This window comes from Myotis lucifugus, unplaced genomic scaffold (assembly GCF_000147115.1).
Source record: "Myotis lucifugus unplaced genomic scaffold, Myoluc2.0 scaffold_18, whole genome shotgun sequence".
NCBI classification, from domain to species: Eukaryota; Metazoa; Chordata; class Mammalia; order Chiroptera; family Vespertilionidae; genus Myotis; species Myotis lucifugus.
The window spans coordinates 1,851,203-1,869,606 of NW_005871066.1; the positions used below are offsets into that span (position 1 = coordinate 1,851,203).

An 18,404-nucleotide genomic window follows, 5' to 3' on the forward strand; every position below is an offset into this window, starting at 1 on the left:
AATTGTTTTTTCAAGTTCTTTCATTATAGCTATTTTATTAAAAATTTAAAGTATGTTTACACTAAACCTTTAACTTTATTCTCCTTATGATGTATACTTAGTAAACAATATTTTTAAAAATATTTGGGGAAAATATTGGCATAGACCCCAACTCACCAAAGGGCCAGGAAGGTCTGACTCTTGATGCAGTGCTGAAGAGAAATGCTGTGGGATGGCCCCGTGTGAGAGTAGCTACTATCTTTGAGGCCTTTGAATTTTTGAGTACTTAACATGCATTATTTGTAGTCTTCCCTTCAATGCTTCCAGAGACGGGAAGATAAGGTCACCTTTGTACCCTCTTCTTTTAGCACATAGATCTTTCTGTCCATTGAGGTCTACCTCAAGTTCAAAGCCATTTGGGGAAATTTTTCTCTTATTGCTATAAACATAATGAATAGCAAGCCCAGAGCTTGCTATGCAATAACGACCACACTAAACGCTTTTAACAATTCCTCACAACACCCCTATGAAGTCAGCCCTGCTGGTATTTCCATTTTACAGATGAGGAGCTGACACACAGAGCGGTTGGGAGGTTTGCCCAGGATCACACGGCTAAGGAAGTGTCAGAGCTGACTTTAAAACACAGGAGTCTGCTTCCAGTGTTCAGAGCCAATGCCTCTTAGGAGTTTGCAGACTCATCCAGGGGTTGCAGCTGTAGTTCAAACGAGTCCTATGGGTGTGTTTCGCTCAACTGGCACAGTATTTTTAATGAGAAGATGATTGACTTGCCTGTAGGCAGGGCTTGCTCTCTCTCTCTCTCCAAATAACCAGGTGCCAGAACTCCCTATTATATTCTGTCTGGCTGCTTCCTGCATTCTTGTCTGCCTGGTACTTGGGGGACTTGAGTTAGTGGCCACTGATACTGGTGGTCTGCAGTGACCTCTGTAAAATTCTGGATGCACACAGTAAGTGCTCAATCATCTACTTGCCTTTTGCCTTTCCCAGTTCATCAAGTCTTCCTTGGTTTGGGTTCCATCTCCCAGGGGTTTCATATGCAGATGCTCAGTGTTTGCTGTCTTTCCATTCTTGGCGTGGATTTCTGGAGAGCGAGGGCTTCATCTTGTGTTCTGTGTTTATTCTCTTGCTAAGAATAAAGGACTTTAGTTTCAGCCTCCCAACAGTTGGGAAAAGGAATGGCATGCTTCTCAAATTCTCGAGGTGTAAATTTTCAAGAGAAAAAGCCACCAGATCTTATTATAAACACATTGGACCAGCGTTCTTGGGGCTCTCCTCACAGTGGGCCCCAGAACTGTATGTCAGACCAGGCAGCCTGCATTTTAAGGTAACAGGAGCCAAATACCCTGCTTACACTAAGGTTGGTGCTGATGGAGGCAATGTTGAGTCTTTAAAGTAAATTAGGGAACTTTTGACATCTCAAGAGGGGAAATTGGCAGTTTCCCCAGTGACATAATTACAGGACAGCATGTAATGTGTAATTAAACTTAACTGTGAAGCAAGCGGTTGGAACAAAGCTTGGTGGCCCATCACTTTTTGTTCCCATAGTGTTGACAGATCATCCCCTCCCCATCTCCCCAAAACGGCTTCAGCAGCAATTGCTCCTAATTCTTTTTTAAATGAAATTATATGTTGCCAGTTAAACACATTTCATGTAAAGGAGCCTTTTTTGTTTGAGTGACGTTTTCCTTCTAGATGATCTGGAGCACAGAATCCATTTAGAATAACAAGGACCCAAGACAGCCTTGCTGGGACTCCAACATGACTCTCTGTCTAATCATTCATTTAAATACTTCATTCTTGGCTTTTATTTCTATTCTTTCTTTGACCAAGGTTCACAAGTCGGAGGCTTGTTGTTTTTCTGTACAGTGTCTTTTCATGTTTTAAAAATAGTGGCATTAATTCCATTGATTGTGAATATCCAAGCTGTGACTGCCAATCAGGACCTCTTGAGAGTGTGAATGTGTGTGATTAGATTTGCTAATTGCACTGGGAGGCAGAATTTCTGACATGCAGGCCAACAGTTTGAGTGCAAGCTTCAGGCCCCAGGATGAGCTCATTGTTCAGTGTGGGCTTGGTTTTATCTCCAAAGACCTGCCATCTGAGGAAGGCAGGTTCCATGTGCATTCATGACTGCTGGGTACAGCCCTGTGTGTGCGCTGCGCTCACACCCCTGAGTTCTGTAGGTCCCGGATTCGGTACCTGAAATCTAAAGCAGGTCTAAAACACGGTATTTGTCTGTTTCATTCTCCTTTGCCAACAGCCGGAGCTGGGTATGAGGTTCAGAATTTTTGCTTAGCTCTAGCTGAAAGTTTTTATCTTTTTGTTTTGTTTGTTTTTTTTAATCATTAAAACACGGTGAGACTTTAAAAACACAGTGATGGATTGCTTGAGAGAAAATAAAACGAGCTATAGAATGAACTGTGTGCAGGTGACACACCGTGAACCTGCCCAGTGTGAATCTTAAGGTTAGAAACTACAGGCAGCCTCCCCTGTGGCTGACTGCCTCCCTCACTGGGGTACCAGCGAAGCCGGTAGCCTGCAGTCACTGTCCTGGGGTCTCTGTCTTAGACCCAGTGATGTCTTCCCATTCTCCCAGCTGGTTCTCTCTCAGTCCCCATTGTCCACTCTCATGTCTCACTATGCTAGTTAAAGCAGTGGCTATTGAGTACGTGTTCTGTGATGACCTGTTCCCTTTCTGCTTCCACTTTAATTAGACTTATTGATTTAATTGTTGATTTCAGAAAGGGAGAAAGAGAGGAACATCAATGATGAGAATCATTGATTGGCTGCCTCCCGCACACCCCACACTGGAGATCCAGCCTGCAACCCAAGCAGGTGCCCTGACCGGGAATCAAACTGTGACATCCTGGTTCATAGATTGACACTTAACCCCTGAGCCATGTCAGCTGGGCAGGTTGTTTGTTCGTTCATTCGTTTGTTTGTTTGTTTGTTTTTACCTTCACTGTGCGGAGCTCAGCGGCTGCCTTTCCCCTTTCTGCTGTAATTGTGATTTTGTTGTTAAAGGTATGAGGTGTTGGGTAACGGGAGCTGAGATGAATGGGCCTTTAGTGTGAGGTTCCATGTCTATCTGGCTAGGAACTAGCCTGTTACTGTTGGCTGTGGCTGTGGGTGTCAGAGGCTGCGATTTCCTCTGGGTCCTTGTTCTTGTTCCGCCTGTTGTCTGTGAGTTTCCCGGAGACTCCTTCTCCAGCAGGACCTGGTGCTTTTTGTTCCTGGAGCTGTGAGCTGGGGTTACTAGAACAGGAGCTCTTGATGAGCTGGGAGCGTGCGGGGTGGGGGGGGGCGGGACGTGTCCTACAGTCTTGTGATTGGGTCTCAGTCTTAAAGTGAGCATGTGCCCTTGAGCTGTGACCTTACATGTGTTGAGGGGGATAGTTTGCACTGTGCCCTCAGTTTTCTGTGGGGACTAAGGAGAAGTGTTGACTTTCAGTGTGTTCAACCTTTTACTTGTTGCAAGTTTGGAAGTGACGATTTCCAAGGTTTTTACATGTCAGACCAGAAACCAGAAGTCCCCTCTTTACTAGTAGCTTTTCAGTAGGAAAAAATAAAAATAACATCTGAACCATGGAGAGTAGCTGGTATCTTTGCCCCGATGCTGGGATTTCCTGTGCTCAGTTGTTATTTTGTCACAAATATCCTTCAGCAATAGATCGCTTTCTTCAGGAGCTAAGCTTGGCTGAACCTGCTCAGAACTCTGTTGTTTAAGTGGGTCGCGGTGTTGAATGCAGTTGCTCAGAGACCTTCCTGGTGACTCTGAAACCTCTGGCTCAGTGGATTACTCTTCATTTCATGAAGAAGACTCAGTCACCATCACATCCTCCTGACTCTCCCCACAGAATATATCCACAGTGTCACCTCTGCCCTTCTCTCCATCCTTATAATGCTCCAGTTCATTAAATCACTCTTGTGGTATTGCAGTAGTCTCCGAATTGGTTCAGCCTGTTTCCGCCCTTACTCCTCGTGTCCATTCTCAGCACAATAGCCAGAATATTAGGAATCCAGAGTGACCCTTCTCAAACTTGGTCTCATCCCTTCTCTGCTCAAAATTCTCCAGTGGCTCTTCTCTCACTCAGAGTAAAGTCCAGATCCATGGCCATGGCCTCCAGGCCCTAGAACAGTCTGTCTCGCTTTCTTTATGTCCATCTAAGCCTCCCTTACTCAGCTCCATCACAGAGACCTCCTTTGTGGGAGTTTGCTAGAGCTGCCGTCACAGAAGAACACAGATGGGCGGAAGCCACAGAAGTGTACTGTCCCAGAGCTCCGGAGGCTGGGAGTCTGAGATCCAGGTGCCAGCAGGGTTGTTTCACCTGAGGCCTCTTGCATCGGCTTGCAGACGGCTGCCTTGCTGTGTTCTCCCAGGTCATCCTCATAGGCACTCACCTTCCTGCTATCTCTTCCTCTTCTTATAAGGACACCAGTGAACTGGATAGGGGCCCCACCCTGATAGCCTCCTGTTAACTCATTTGCCTTTGTGAAGGCTCCTTCTCTCAATGCACTCACCTTCTTAGATACTGAGGGCTAGACCTTTAACATATGAATTTGGTGGGGCGGGAGGGACACTGTTCAGTCCATAGCATCCTTGTTGACCTTTAGCATAGCAGATGCCCTCCAGCCTCTGGGCCTTGTACTTCCTGCTTCCTCTCCTGGGAGTCTGCTCCCCAGGAGCCACGTGGCTCCCTCTGTCCCTTCCTCTAGGCTTAGCGTGGCCTTTCTTCGCCACCAAATAGCAGGTAGGAACTTCACCCCTTTGCTCCGCATCTACCTCATGCCCCTCTGTTTTTCTCCAAGTGCAGTGCTTGTGTATGTGCTCTCCATCTACCTTCTTGTTTGTTCCCTCCCACCTGTGCTGGTGTGTAAGCCGCCTGAGGACGGGGCTGGGTGCTGCCCTGCCGGCCCAGGGCTCAGCGCAGCGACAGGCACATGGAGGCTCTCGGCAGACGTCTGTTCAATGAGTGCCTGAGTCAGGAGTTCCGGTGCCCTGCCCCTCGCTGGATTGCCAGTCACTCGAGGAAGGAGGCCACAGAAATAAGTTTCCTCTTTTTCAAAAAAAAAAATGTTTTTATGGATTTTAGAGAGAGAGGAAGGGAGAGGGTTGGAGAGATAGGAACATCCAGAACATATATGCATAACCCAGGGACACAGACAGTAGTGTGGTAACTACAGGGGAGGGTGGGCAGATGCAGGGTGGAGGGGGTCAAAGGGGGGAAAAAGAGGACATTTGTAATACTTTCAACAGTAAAGATAAATTAAAAACACACACACATCGATGAGAGAGAAACATTGATCGGCTGCCTCCTACACACCCCCTAGTGGGGATCGAGCAGAGACCCGGGCACGTGCCCTGACCAGGAATCAAACCGGTGACCTCCTGGTTCAACGCTTAACCACTGAGGCAACCCGGCCAGGCATAGGCTTCCATCTTGAACATGCTACGACAGCGGTTCTCAACCTGTGGGTCGAGACCCCTTTGGCAGTCGAAGGACCCTTTCACAGGGGTCGCCTAAGACCATCCTGCATATCAGATATTTACATGACGATTCATAACAGTAGCAACATTACAGTTATGGAGTAGCAACAAAAATAATTTTATGGTTGGGTCACAACATGAGGAACAGTATTTAAAGGGCCAGAAGGTTGAGAACCACTGTGCTACGACCTCCCTGGCTGCAGCTGTCCTTCGGGTGGTTGGTCCATCCTGGAATGGAAGCCCAGTTAGCAGCTGTCTTGGGGTGCCCCAGATGACTTTGTCCCCGATATGCTGAGCCATGGGTGAATCACTGCTGACTTTTGGTTTTAAATTGTATTCATGTGACCAGAGTCCAGCCAGTGTGAGCAAACTGCCCACCAAATCGGAAGGCATTTTGTATGGGTGTAATAAAATGTAGGTGGCAGTGTTCCCAATGGTCCCATCGTATTCGGCAAAAATAGCTTTCCCCTTAGGAGCTGTTCAATACACCTGGTGTGCCCAGGAGTGTTTGACACTGTCAGGTAATTTTATTTTTACCTTGACCTTAATTTTATCAACTTTTTCCCTGGGTTGGTAAAACCCAAGATTCCAAAGTTTAGCATAAGTCATAAGTAATAGAGACTACTCTTCTTGTGTTTTATAAAGCAACTGAAACACTACTAGTAACAAATATAACAACCCTTGTAACTAACTTCTCTCTGGCTGGTTTATCAATGTTATTCTGTACAAGGGTCCATATACTTGGAGGCTGTTGGAATTCATGACCTTGATCTGTGCCATTCATACCTATTTACAAACGTGCAATCCCTAAGGCAGGGAAGCCAGCATGCTGGCATTTCAGTTCTTGAAGGTCGTGCTCCTTTACCACAGGACCTTTGCACATGCAGTTCCCTGGCTCAGTCTCTCTGCATCCCTGCCCCATCGCCCCCTTCATTCCCACGCATTCTTTAGGACTTCATCCTCTGGCTCCTTTTTTGTTTTCTTGTTTATTTCCTTGGTTTTGCTTCCTTATGCACTCACTCAATTTGCATTATTATTATTATTATTATTATTATTTGATCATTATCTCTCTCAAACATGACATTTTTGAGCCGGGACTATGTCTCTCTTTGACGTTTGTCCTCACTGTCTAAATTATTTGTTAACTATTTAATGCATTGAATCCTTGCTCAGTGTCACTCCCCTCTTTCCCTCCGAGGTCCTCCTTAGTCATAAGTGATTTGTGTCTGAGGATCAAAACTGGAACCTGACTTGGCAGAACTCTGCCTGTCAGTGAGCTGGTTCGACCATCAGAATGGCCACTGTTCAGGACTGATGAGCCCATGGTGTTAGCCTTACACCAAGTCTGTTACAGCAGCCATGGGAACCTGTGTATGTTACAGGAGTACATATGAGTCTGTATCAGCAAGTGACTGAGAAGACACGGTTTAGGGAGTTATTTTGGCAGAGGGGGCAGGTCAGCTGCGAGCCTGGCAGCCTGGGGCCCCACAGTGCGGGGCGGAACGGGAGAAGCGCTGTAAGAAAGTCACAGACGGGCTGTGTTCCTGTAGAGGAAGGGACTGCATGCGGTGTTCTGGAGAAAGTGCCCTGGCTTGGGTCAGGGGAGGGGACATGCAGACCAGTGCAGGAGGGGCGGGGGGCTAGAGGGGTGTCAGGGAAGCAGTTTCCACAAAGAGCCCCCCGTGGACATAGCCCTGCAGACACTGTCCACGGAGGAGATCTCTTCTTTGGCAGCCGTAGCCCAGACCCAGACGCTTAGAGAGAATGAGATGGAATGAGATGAAGTTCTTCTAAAAGGCTAGGTTTATCGATGAAAAATTTCATTCCCACATGCCATTAAATGCAAGTGTGGCTTAGTTTCTTAATTAGGTTTCAGTAAGTAACTTGCCCACTGGAGCTCATTTAATATGTGTATCAGAAGTCATGGGATTGGAGAATGTTGACTGACATTGTCCGGAAGAGGATGGGAAGCATCCTCCCTCCTCCCCTTTGCTCCCTTCAAACCAGAGGGAGTGTAGGATCTGAGCGAAGTGGGCGGACAAGGTGTGGTCTTTCTTAGGCGTTTGTTGTATCACTCGCCCTCCTGGAAGGTGTTTGTTAGTAAAGCGAGTTCCATCCAAACACGTCCCAATCTATGCAGAGCGTGACTTGGCTCTAAGACGGCAGTAACTGTTGCGACGGTGGTGACGAGTTCCCAGTGAGGAATGAGGCTTGAGAGATGTCAGGCCTCATTTTTCATCCGACAGCGACTGCCAGACAGCGCCAGCATCCCGGCGCCTGGCGCTCCTCGGAGGGGACAGAGGCATCTGTATTCTGCAGCCCAGCATTGTGAGTCAGAGTCCCGCCCTGCCATCTGGAGATTTATGGCGACGCTTCCCCAGGATGCGGAGGGGCTTCTCTGATCATCACGATCCCTTTCCCAGGCGCCTCCTTGGCCTGTGCACCTCTGGGTGCGATGTTGACAGGCCCCTGGGGAGAGAACCCAGAATCAGTGTCTCCCCTCCGAGGCTCCCCCCTGGAGGAAGCGTACTGCCTCCGCATTGCCTCTCACATGCATCTTCTCGCAGAGAGAGACCTGTCCTTGAAAACGTGCAGACAACACCGAGTAGGTAGAAGGGGAATGCTAGCAGCGCCCACCTTCCTGGGAGCGTGCAGCAAGGAAAGATGTCCACCTTGCAAGTGCCATCCCTCATGTCTTCCCAGTGGATTGCAAGCCCCCGAAGGTGGTATTCTGTTCATGTGTGTATTTTTAGCATCTGGCAAGGTACTCAGCATAGTAAATGTTTAAAGAAACGACTTGCAATGACTAGATCCCAGGGGGTGGAAGAGAGTGGGGCTCGGGTTTTAACAGTAGAGATGAGGGAGTAGACTTCCTTGCCTTTCATGGTGTGGTCCCTGGCCCAGCAGTGTCAGCACCTCCTGGGTGCTGCTTAGAAAGACAGGAACCAGGCTGTCCCCTCTCCGCGCCCCGCACCCCCCCCCCGGCGCTGGGTGGAGATCTGTGGTTGCTTTATGTTTGAGAAGACCAAGCGTAGAATATAGCTGCAAAATAAGAAGCTTTGCCCTGTCTGGTGTGGCTCAATGGGTAGAGTGTCAGCCTGCTCACCAAAAGTTCACGGGTTCGATCCCAGTCAAGGGCACGTACCTGGGTTGTAGGTTCGATGCCTGGCCCCTGTCAGGGTGTGTGGAGGAGGCAACCAATCAATGTCTCTCTCTCATATTGAAGTTTCTCTCTCTCTCTCTCCCTCCCTTACTCCCTCCCTTCTACTCTTAAAAAAATCAGTGGAAAAGAATGAGGATTAACAAAATATAAAATGAAAGTAATGAGCTTTCACACACAGATGCAAGGGTGTGCAAGTGGCTGGCACCTCAGCAGGACGCAGTGGAGCCTGGCCACCTTCGGGCACCGTCCCTCCCTCAGTGGCTGTGCTTGGGTGACCTACAGGACTAGCATCCTGGGCCGTTTCTGAACCTTCACCTCTAGCACCCCCACCTGGTCAGTCCTGCGCCCTGGCTTGGGAATAGGAGCCTTCCATGCCTCCCACGAAGCAGATCAGACCCCAGCATGGAGGTCGTGGGGTTTGTCCTGCACTCGGGGTGCTGGCCCCGCACATCTTAACTGCTAGACAGCAGGCCCGCGGCTCAACTCCAAGGCAGAGTCCTCGCCGTCAGGTGTCCTGCCTTGATGGTCTGTGAGGACCAGACGACTGGGACACTTGAGAGTTTGCACCTGGTCATCACTCCGGGTGCATTCCCTCTAGTGTCATGTGAGGTCAGATCCACTTAACCATGTCACAGGGCACTATTCGGCGACAGGGGATACATGCACAGTGTCGTGCAAACACCGCCTCCATTGAGTTCCAAGACCTCATAATTAGCATCAACCCCAAAGAAAACCCACACCTGTCAGCAGTTGCTCCCAAACCCCCAAACCTCAGCCCTGGGCAACTCCAATCTGAATTCTCTCTCTATGAATTTTAACTCTTACTGATATTTTTTATTAGTCACAGAAAAAATAAAATACCAAAATCAGATTCATCTCGTCTTCCACCTCCTCTCATTGCTTTCCACGCCTTTGAAACCGGAAGGTTTGCTGGGAGTGTAGACATGGCATAACTTGCCATCGTTGTTTTGAAAAGTGTGGGCCCGAGCTAGCAGCGCCCACATTTCCTGAGAGTATGCAGGCTCGTGGGTCCACCCCAAACACTGAACCATAACTCTGGGGGCGGGGCCCAGCGATCTGGGTTTTAATAAGTTTTCAGATGATTCTAATGCAAGCTCAAGTTAGAGAACCACTGCTTTATATAAACAAGACGTGCCCAGCGGGCGTGGCTCACTGGTTGAGTGTTGACCTATGAACCAGGAGGTCATAATCTAATTCCTGGTCAGAGCACAAGCCCAGGTTGTGGGCTTGATCCCCAGTAAGGGGCGTGCAGGAGGCAGCCGACCGATGATTCTCTCTCATCATTAATGTTTCCATCTCTCTCCCTCCCCCTTCCTCTCTGAAATCAATAAAAAATATATTTAAATAGACAAGATCTTACCATCCTTGGGCCCAGGTACACACATCCTGGCATAGAGAGGAGCCTGCTGGCCGGTGTCTCGGATGCAGTGACGTCAGGGTCCCAGTGCAGGCACAGACACGTCATCCCTGCTGGCATCACCCTTCCCTTCTCTGCCACCAGCTGCGTCCCCCGGGGAGGGCTTGGCAGCACAGTGCGGAGGGGTTGCTGGGTGTGTCTCCCACAGCCGCGCACTCCTTGCACTTTATCAAAGCGCAGGCACTGTTTCTTTTCGGTTGATTAATGTTCAATTCTCCGTCTATTATGAACCTCCAGGCTTTAATTACTACACCATTACCCAGTCGATTCCTTGCCATTTGATATTTATGGCTTTTATTATGCCTCTGTCTGTGCAACTGCCTGATTTTATTCTGGAAGGATTTCACCTCATTAGCCGGGTTTATACCATTCTTCTTATTTGTCTGGGTTTTTACTTATCTCGGTGTGTGCTTCCTACCAGTACTTTGTGTTTTTACCAATAGGACCGCTTGTTCGTTCTGTTCCTCTGTTTCCCGGGGTGCTTTGTGCTTTTGTCCTCGGAAACAGCGCTTGGCACACTCTGCTCTGTGTCCGGCACATCTCAGCAGCTGGGTGCCACGGCCCTGCCGAGGCCTGAGGCCCGGATATGCCAGGGACAGCCGCCTCCCGCTAAGTGGCCAGTTAGGGCTCAGGGAAGGTGTGCAGTGGGGCTCGTTTCTTTGTAGAAGAGAATTCTCAAAATAATTGCTCAGTGTGCTCAGCAGTGCTTTGCTAACACTCCCTCCCTCCCTCGGCCACCCTGTGCCTCAGAAGAATGTATGGCTTGGTTTGCTTGCATATTTTTTTAAATATGTTTTTATTGATTTCAGAGAGGAAGGGGGGGGGAGAGAGAGATAGAAATGTCAATGATGAGAGAGAATCATTGATCGGCTGCCTCCTGCATGCCCCGTACTGGGGATTGAGTCTGCAACCCAGGCATGTGCCCTTGACCGGAATCGGACCCGGGACCCTTCAGTCCGCAGGCCGATGCTCTCTCCACTGAGCCAAACCAGCTGGGGCTTGCTTGCATATTTTTTTAGGTTCCTCCCTGCACCTGCTGAACAAGAGCTTGGGGAACAGCCCAGCACTCTGTTTACCCTCCAGATGGTTCGGATGTTGGTGCCCATTCAAGTTAGACAATCACTCGTCTAAAGAGACCCTGGTTGGACCTGACTACGCAGGAATAATGTTCACTCCCCCTGAGTGCTGTCTGTCAGAGAGCAAGGTTAGTCCTCTCTGTGGCAGCCAGTTTTGTTTTCTGTGGGGGGTGTTTCCCCACAGCTGCTCCTAGAGCCATATGTCATCGTGGTCAGCAAACCGCAGCTCTTTGGCCACTTCAGTGTGGCTCTTCCACAAAATACCACGTGCAGGTGAGCACATACAGTGCGATTGAAACTTCGGAAGAGCTGGTATTTTGTGGAAGAGCCACACTGAAGGGGCCAAAGAGCCACATGTGGCTCGCAAGCCGTGGTTTGCCGAGCCGCAGTTTGCCGACCACTGCCATATGAATATCTCGGTAAAGCAGATGGCAGCACCTGGAGCAAGAGGTCATGTGGTCAGGATAGCAATAGTAGACCAGTTGTTTTCAGCATTGATGTTTCTTTCTCGCCCTCTTTGTTCATCCCTTGGGATCGAACCCACAACCCAGGCATGTGCCCTGACCGGGAATCCAACCATGACCTCCTGGTTCATAGGTCAATGCTCAACCATTGAGCCACACTGGCCTGGTTATTTTTCCCTTACAGTTTACTTCCAATATTATTTTGTTTGGGGTTCAGGAGCGCACAGACTCATGGTTAGACAATCATATATGTGATTTCACTTATATGTGGAATCTAAAGAACAAAACAAATGAACAAACAAAACAGAAGCAGACTCACAGATACAGAGAGCAGACTGATGGCTGCAGAGGGGAGCCAGGTGGGGAGCTGGCTGGGAAAGGTGAAGGGATTGAGAAGTGCAGGTTGGCAGTCACAGAACTGTCATGGGGATGTACAGGACAGCACAGGGATAGTCACTAATATTGCATTAGCTGTGAATGGTGCCAGGTGGGGACTGGAACAATTAGGGGGACACTTTATAATGTTTAAGATAGTGTAACCACAGCACCAGTTTATACACGGTCCTTGGTGGCCGTGAGGAGACCACAGTGCTTCATGTGACCCCCAGAGTCAAAGCAGCATGAACAGGAAGCCTCCTAGGTGAGGGCTCACTCCAGGCCTGGCTACAGCGAAACAGGAAGGACTGGACTTGCTCCCAACAGGGAGCACCCTGCTGCAGGGGAGGGAAGTGTGTCCATGACAACAGGCTGGATCAGGCCCGTGACAGGATGCCAAGACTGAGAGAGCAGGTGGCCCAGGGGGCAGAGAAGGAGTGGGCTCGAGTGTGGCCAGCCTGGTACTCAGCATTTAGTGGTCACACAGGTTCGTGATCTGGGCCACTGGGAACTCAGTCAACATTTATGGAACTAAAACTGGTGGGGACGGTTCGCACAGCCCCGGTCACTGACCTGAGAGAGCGTCACTCATCTTCAGGGATAAATGAGATAAGGGAGACCCTGGGACCTTTGTCCAGGAGGGCCTGGATTTATGGACTCCTTTCAGTGAGGTTGAGGACATGAATCAAGGTTCTGTTAGTCTCTTGCAAATGAAATCCATGGAGTTTATGGCAGCCTATATGTGAAGGCGATTGTAAGCTATGACAGGGCGGGAAGAGATTTGGAAATGGAAGATCTCAGAAATTGCATTCCATGCAGCCAAGGCTACTCAAGGCCCAAGCACCTCACCTCTTCCTCTCGCTTTGGCATTTTTAATAGGATAATAAATACCTGCCTATCAATCATGCAGACTTACCGGGGATCAGTGGGTAGATCTATGTATATGTACCCTGTAAACTGTAGTGTTGTATAAAACGTGTGGTACTTGATATTGCACCAATACCCATGTTGTATTCTATAAAACACGCGACAGTTACGGCTTCCTTAGGTGTGAGACGTGTTCTAGGGTGAGTCGTCACAGCAGGTTTTAATGCCCCATCTATCATGGTGTCTGTCCCAGTGCGTTTGCTCTTAGAACTGAAGAGGGAGGGAAAAATAAAGATGAAAAATAGGCCCTGATATTTCTAAATGGGGCTTTTCAAACTGTTTTAGGCCAACACAGTTAATACCAGAATGTTGGAATTGAATATCGATATAGCAATGCTTTAAATTTGTAAAGAAGCTACCGTCCAGTTTAAGAATTGTTTCTCATTATAGTAACATCTAATTACTAACACTCATCATCACAGCCTTTTCTGAAACATTTCTGCAAGGGTGTTGACCTGCAAACCTACACAGGCACCTTTAAAAGTCTGTGTCTAAGGAAATCAGTCTGGGACAGCCGTGGGCACACTACGGCCCGCAGGCCGGATCCGGCCCGTTTGAAATGAATAAAACTAAAAAAAAAAAAAGACCGTACCCTTTTATGTAATGATGTTTACTTTGAATTTATATTAGTTCACACAAACACTCCCTCCGGTCCAGTTTAAGAACCCATTGTGGCCCTCGAGTCAAAAAGTTTGCCCACCCCTGGTCTGGGAGGAGGGCCTGCTTTTCCTTCAGTGGTGGGTTAATACGATAAGATGGATGGCGTGTTAAAGAGTAAAGAGCAGGGCTTCTCCAGGCTGATTTACATATTGATTACTTAAATTACTCCTTAATTTAGTGCGGGCTAATAAACTGTGCCTTAGAAATGTTTCCAGAGCATTTATTGGCTGCAGTAATTCTACCTACAGTGTATGCAGATTGCAGCCTCATTAAATATTGATATGCTCATGAAATGTTAATCAGATGTTAATGTGAAGTGCAGGGGAAGGTCCTGGCTGGGAGCTGGCTGGAGACCACCTGTCTCCTGTCTTTATGTTCTGTCTTCTGGCTCTGTTTCTCCGTTCATGGCCCCTCATCAGGAGGTTCAGATTGGCTCCTGGATGCCTGTGTCTCCGAGACACGATTTGTAAAAGAGAAGTAAAGACTCCCCATGGGTGGGAATTTAATTGTTCTGCCTCCTGCTTCCTGAGCTGGAATTCCTGGCTAGAACCAGAGAGGATTCTGTTCAGGAAGATTGTGCAGGAGAGACCGACCGTGAGGAGGAACTAGACTTTCCAGGGCCCCACCGTGTCCTTCCCAGGTCGGCGGGAGAAGGGGTTTGGATGGAGTTTACCTGCAGTTTCTTCAGAGATACACCATCCCAGAACCAATGCTTCCTAAACAGACTGCAAGAAAGACTTTGTATTGTAACTCCCAAGGACAGTAAAGGCTGTGCTCCTGGTGATACTCAGTGCACTCTCCCCACGGGTTCCCCTTTTCCAAACCAGTCAGGGCACCACTCACTTGTCTAAACCTCATGATTAGCCTCCGAGTCTGAGAATGACAAGGGGAGTTATATCATCACTCAAGTAAAGACATTCTCTAATGTACTATTTTGCAAAACTCGCTTGGTGGCTCCGTGGTGAGAGCGTCAGCCTGTGCACCAAAGGGTTGGGGGTTCGATTCCCGGACAAGGACACCTACCTATGTTGCAGGTTCAGTGCCCGGCCCTGGTCAGGGCATGTGCATGAAGCAACCAATTGATGTGTCTCTCACATTGATGTTCCTCTCTCTCTTCCTCCCACCCACCCTTCCACTCTTACTAAAAAAAAAATGGAAAAAATATCCTCAGGTGAAAATTAACAGCAACAATTCTCTCCATAGGCGTCTCTGTAAGTGACAACCAGCAAATAAAGCCTCCTCTCCCAGGGTCTCAGAGGCTGTGGGAGATGAGGGAAATGGGTGGGTTTAGGTGCCACGGTATGTGCTGAGAATACACTGAGAGGACAGTTGGACCCTGGCCCTGAGCGCCTGGCTTGGTGAGCTGGGGTGGCTGTTTCTCTGCTCCGGCGCAGCCCTGCCCTCTGTGACCCGTCCCTTCCTGCTTACAGATTGTGCTTGAGAACAGCAGCCGAGAAGACAAGCATGAGTGTCCCTTCGGCCGCAGTAGCATCGAGCTGACCAAGATGCTGTGTGAGATCCTGAAAGTGGGCGAGCTGCGTAAGTACCCTTGTTGCCCGCCCTGGCGGGGATGACGCTGGGCAGAGAGCAGCTTCCAGGGTCGTGCCCTGACCCCCACAAAGAACTCCCCAAGTGCTGCCAGCTCTTCCCTGGGGTCGCATGCACCGAACTTCCTTTGGCTCACATCCACAGCATAGGTATCTCTGCGTGTCTGCTCTGGGAACAAATGTGGTTAAAACCTGTAAGAATGCGAAAGTGGCAGGTACCGTGACTGAATTTCAAATTTTATAAAAATGAGTATGTATTAAAACAGCCTTGAATTTAATACTCGGTTAGGAAAAAGACCTATGAATTGCTTTTTAAAAAAAATCCAGTTTCTAGCCTACCAGTAGATCACTTTCTTTCCTTTCCTTTGCAATAGTTTTTCTCTATAATGGAAAAAATTGAGAGCCTTAATGAAATCTCTTGCTGCCAGTATCCCACTTGTTTAAAATGCCTTCTCTAAGAAAGAAGGAATTACTGGAGAAAATGGGTAGCAGCTCATGAAACGTCTGGTTGGAGATATGCTTCTTGCTCATTTCTTACTTCCATTGCACAGTTTAAGAGAGGACACCTACAAAAAAAGGGCATGATCATTGTCTTCCCTTTTGCCTATTGGCATCATTCGGCTTTAACCTGTGAAAGAGAGTCGGATGGAACCTGGCTGACAATTATCATCAATATTGAGCCTCCGTAAGGTGTCCGCCTCCCATCCCCTCCACCACTGACGGAGCTGACACGCACATAAATCTTCCCCTGCGCTTAATAAAGTGGGCGCCAGGGAACACTGCTGGCACCAGAGGAATGCTGGGTGTTTGGTGTTACGGTGGAAGCATAAAGATTCCGTCACCTGCTTGAGAGCTGACATGATGAATGGGAAGAAGTCGGCGATGAAATTGGAAGGGGGCTATGTTTTATTTGCAGTGTAGAGCTGACTACAGTATGGCTAAAGTCAACTAGAACATTCAGGACTTAGCAGGAAAAAACTAAGAAGTTGAGCCTGTTTGACTAAGCCCAGCAGTCACGCTTCCTTCCCGGGTGGGTGGGAACTGACACTGAGGGAGCAGCCGTGAAGTTCCTTACTGATGAGCCCCAGTCCGGGCATTTCTCCGTGACGGGAGCAGCCGGGCCTGGGAGAGTTCTGCGTCAGTCTGCGCGGGTCTCTGCTTGCTGATGTAACATGTCGGCTCACCTGGCCTGGATGTGACTCTCTTCCTGCTCCTCCTCAGACTCTCTAGCTGAGATTTCTGTCTGCTGCGTGGCTCACTGGGGGTTCAGCTGAGGGGTCAAGGTCCTGAATCAAGCCGATCCTACTGAATTCCCTCGTCTGACAACTGTGACTATTTCATGTTAATCTCACCTTCATGGGAAAACTGTCGAAAATCACTGGCTAAAGAGTACTGCAAACTAAGACCTTGCGAAATTGGAGACCGTCATGCTCTACCCCCCAAGCTCTCCCCGTCCTGCTCTGCCTGTCATGCTCTACCCATCATGCTCTACTTGTCATGCTCTACCTCTCATGCTCTACCCATCATGCTCTACCCGTCATGGTCTACCCATCATGCTCTACTTCTCAAGCTCTACCCATAATGCTCTCCCCATCATGCTCTACCAATCATGCTCTACTTGTCATGCTCTACCCGTCATGCTCAACCCATCATGCTCAACCCATCATGCTCAACCCATCATGCTCTACCCCTCATGCTCTACTTGTCATGCTCTACCCATCATGCTCTACCCCTCATGCTCTACCCATCATGCTCTATCATGTTCTACCCATCATGCTCTACCTATCATGCTCTACCCATCATGCTCTTCCCCTCATGCTCTACCTGTCATGCTCTACCCCTCATGCTCTACCCCTCATGCTCTACCCGTCATGCTCTACCCAGCATGCTCTACCCATCATGCTCTTGAGTCCCAGTTGGTGCCCATGTTGTCCTTTCCTGCCCCTCCCCTTTCCTGTCCTCCCTCCGGGCCTGCTTTGGCTCTCAGCTCTCATCCTAGTGGCTGCAGAAGGGCTGCCCTTCTGCACTGTGACTGCCATTCCCAGCTGCCTGCTCTTCTCTGCCCAACAGACATATGTCTCTACTGCTGCAAGTTCACACAGAACAGAGACGGTGGAGGACAAGGGGACTGTCAGGAAGAATGGGCAGCTGGGTTCTGCCTCTGCCACTTCCCACCTCATGTCCTTGGCTGACGTACTCACAGACCTCACGGTGCTCTTACCCCCACACTTTATACCAATAGCATAGAGTACTTACTGCATATACTCGATAGCATGTTGTGCTGAGCCGTCATCTGCCGCATGCATCTTGCTTACCGAGTCTCTGGACGGCATCATTTCCTCTTGTGCTTGATCTGATCTCACGTTGGGTTGTGCAGGAACATGCTATCCAACCTGGTAGCTGGGAGCACGAGGCTGAACCGTGCAGCAAGGTGCATAGTGGGCTGTACCATCCAGGTGTGCGGAAGTGCACCCTGTGGTAGTCTCAGTGACAAAATGGCCTGTGGACACCTTTCTCAGAATGTCTCCATCCTAAGCAGCACAGGACTAGCATTTTGTTCATCTTGGCTTGTTCGTAGGTAACCTCAGTGGCTGGAATTGCAGTCATAGGAGTTGAAAGCGTACCCTGGGAACAGATAATATTCAACCCAAGGGGACTAACTTGGAAAAGATCAAATTCCAGGCAGTGTGAGGACAGGGTCAATGTGGATCACTGAGGTCTGCTGGTGGGCAATGTGGTGGCAAAGTCTGCGCAGACAGTGAATGTCAGCTCGGGTTTAGGAGTTGGGCATTAGGGTGGGTACAGAGCAGCCCTCCTGGACCTGGGAGAACCTGGTAGTCAAGCCAGCTCCTGAGATATTAGAGTGGGGATGCAGGTAGATATCTCAGGGAGCTCTGTGGGTACCCCAGACGCTGCCCTTGCACTGTAGGTTATTCTGAACCCCACCTTCTGCTAGAAGGATGGCTGTCAACATTCTGCCACAGGTCGCTCAGCACCTGGCCAGGTCTGGTCTCTGCAGCGAAGCTGAGCTTGGACAGCGAGGCCCTCACATATGCAGAGCAGGTTCCCTTCATCTAAGACGACAAATGATTCGTTCATTTGTTCATAAAAATCTATCACCTACTTATCATGTGCCAGGGACTGTGATAGACACGCCAGTGAAAAGGTGAACGAGATATGGTCCCTGATCCCAGAGGCTTCCACTTCAGAAAGTATTATAAGTCATTTCATATATATATATATATATATATATATATATATATATATAC

The 18,404-nt window shown here is 48.9% G+C and overlaps 1 protein-coding gene across 1 annotated transcript in view; it reads left to right on the top strand.

Moving 5' to 3' along the window:
• Nucleotides 1–18,404, top strand: part of ELMO1 (engulfment and cell motility 1) — a 315,463-nt gene that overhangs the window by 131,769 nt on the left and 165,290 nt on the right. The window contains exon 15 of the mRNA XM_006085322.3: nt 15,019–15,127. Coding sequence (XP_006085384.1) covers nt 15,019–15,127 — 109 coding nt within the window. The remainder of the gene's footprint in view (nt 1–15,018; nt 15,128–18,404) is intronic.